Below are 992 nucleotides of genomic sequence, written 5' to 3'. Positions count from 1 at the left end.
CACCCACGCCCTAAATGGGGGTGTGGCTCCATCTGAACCACTTCCTGACCTAATAGGACCCCTCCTTAGTCCTCAGCCCTTTCCTCCCCACCCTCAGCCCCAGAGTAACTTGAGCCTCTGGAATGTGTCCCACCTCCTTAGTCTGTGGCCAATCCCAACTCTTCAATGCCAGGAAATTGAAACTTCTGAGAAATCGAAACTACTGCGGGGAAAGGAGGTTCTGGAAGAGCCACCCAACACCAGACCCCACTGACTGCTGGTCATCCTTCGGCACCATGAACCTCACTTCCCAAAGCTTCCTCCCGCACGCCGTCACCGGCCTCCCAACATCCTATGAGCTGCTCAAGGAGGAGAACGAGGTGGCCGTGCTGGGGGCGCCCGTCAGCCCTTCGCCCCGCAGTTCGGCACCCATGACGTCCACCGTGATCAGCATCCACAGCGAGACCTCCGTGCCTGACCATGTCGTCTGGTCCCTCTTCAACACGGTCTTCCTGAACTGCTGCTGCCTGGGGTTTGTGGCGTTCGCCTACTCCGTGAAGGTGCGCGTGGGCGCCCATGTGCCAGACACATGGGGCTTCTCCAAGAGGGTGGGAGTGGGCTCTCGGGGTGCTCTCCTTCCAGACGGGCCTGGGGCGAGAAAGCGCCTGTGTGGGTCCTTGTGTGGATGTTTTTATGTGTGTATTTCTCTCTTGTGTGTGTGCTTCCGTGTGAATGTGTGTGTGTCTGTGTCTTGAGGGTCTTTCCCAGCGTAGGTCGGCAATGACGCTGCAGGAGGTACACGGGGACGGTCTTGATCAGTCCTTGTTCCCACAACTTCCAAAGAAACGTTTCTCACTGCTAACAGAAGTTCATCCCTCACCCTTGCGTTAAACCCCCAGGCTGGCTCCCAAAACACAAAGAGCTCTCACTGGGGGACCTGAGTGGGGGAGGGCAGTGCTGGGACCCCCGCAGATGCAGAGGAGCCCGAGGCTCCCTGGAGGGACTGAGGGGCT

At 58.6% G+C, this 992-nt stretch overlaps 1 protein-coding gene across 1 annotated transcript in view; it reads left to right on the top strand.

The window, feature by feature from the left end:
• The first annotated feature begins 275 nt into the window (after positions 1-275).
• LOC101341881 (interferon-induced transmembrane protein 1) overlaps positions 276-992 on the top strand; it is a 1175-nt gene continuing 458 nt past the window's right edge. The window contains exon 1 of the mRNA XM_004389368.1: positions 276-539. Within this exon, the coding sequence (XP_004389425.1) occupies positions 276-539 (264 nt within the window). The remainder of the gene's footprint in view (positions 540-992) is intronic.

This window comes from Trichechus manatus, unplaced genomic scaffold (assembly GCF_000243295.1).
Source record: "Trichechus manatus latirostris isolate Lorelei unplaced genomic scaffold, TriManLat1.0 scaffold00244, whole genome shotgun sequence".
Lineage (NCBI taxonomy): Eukaryota > Metazoa > Chordata > Mammalia > Sirenia > Trichechidae > Trichechus > Trichechus manatus.
Note: the sequence above shows the minus strand (reverse complement) of the source record. Positions and strands in the feature narration are given on the sequence as shown.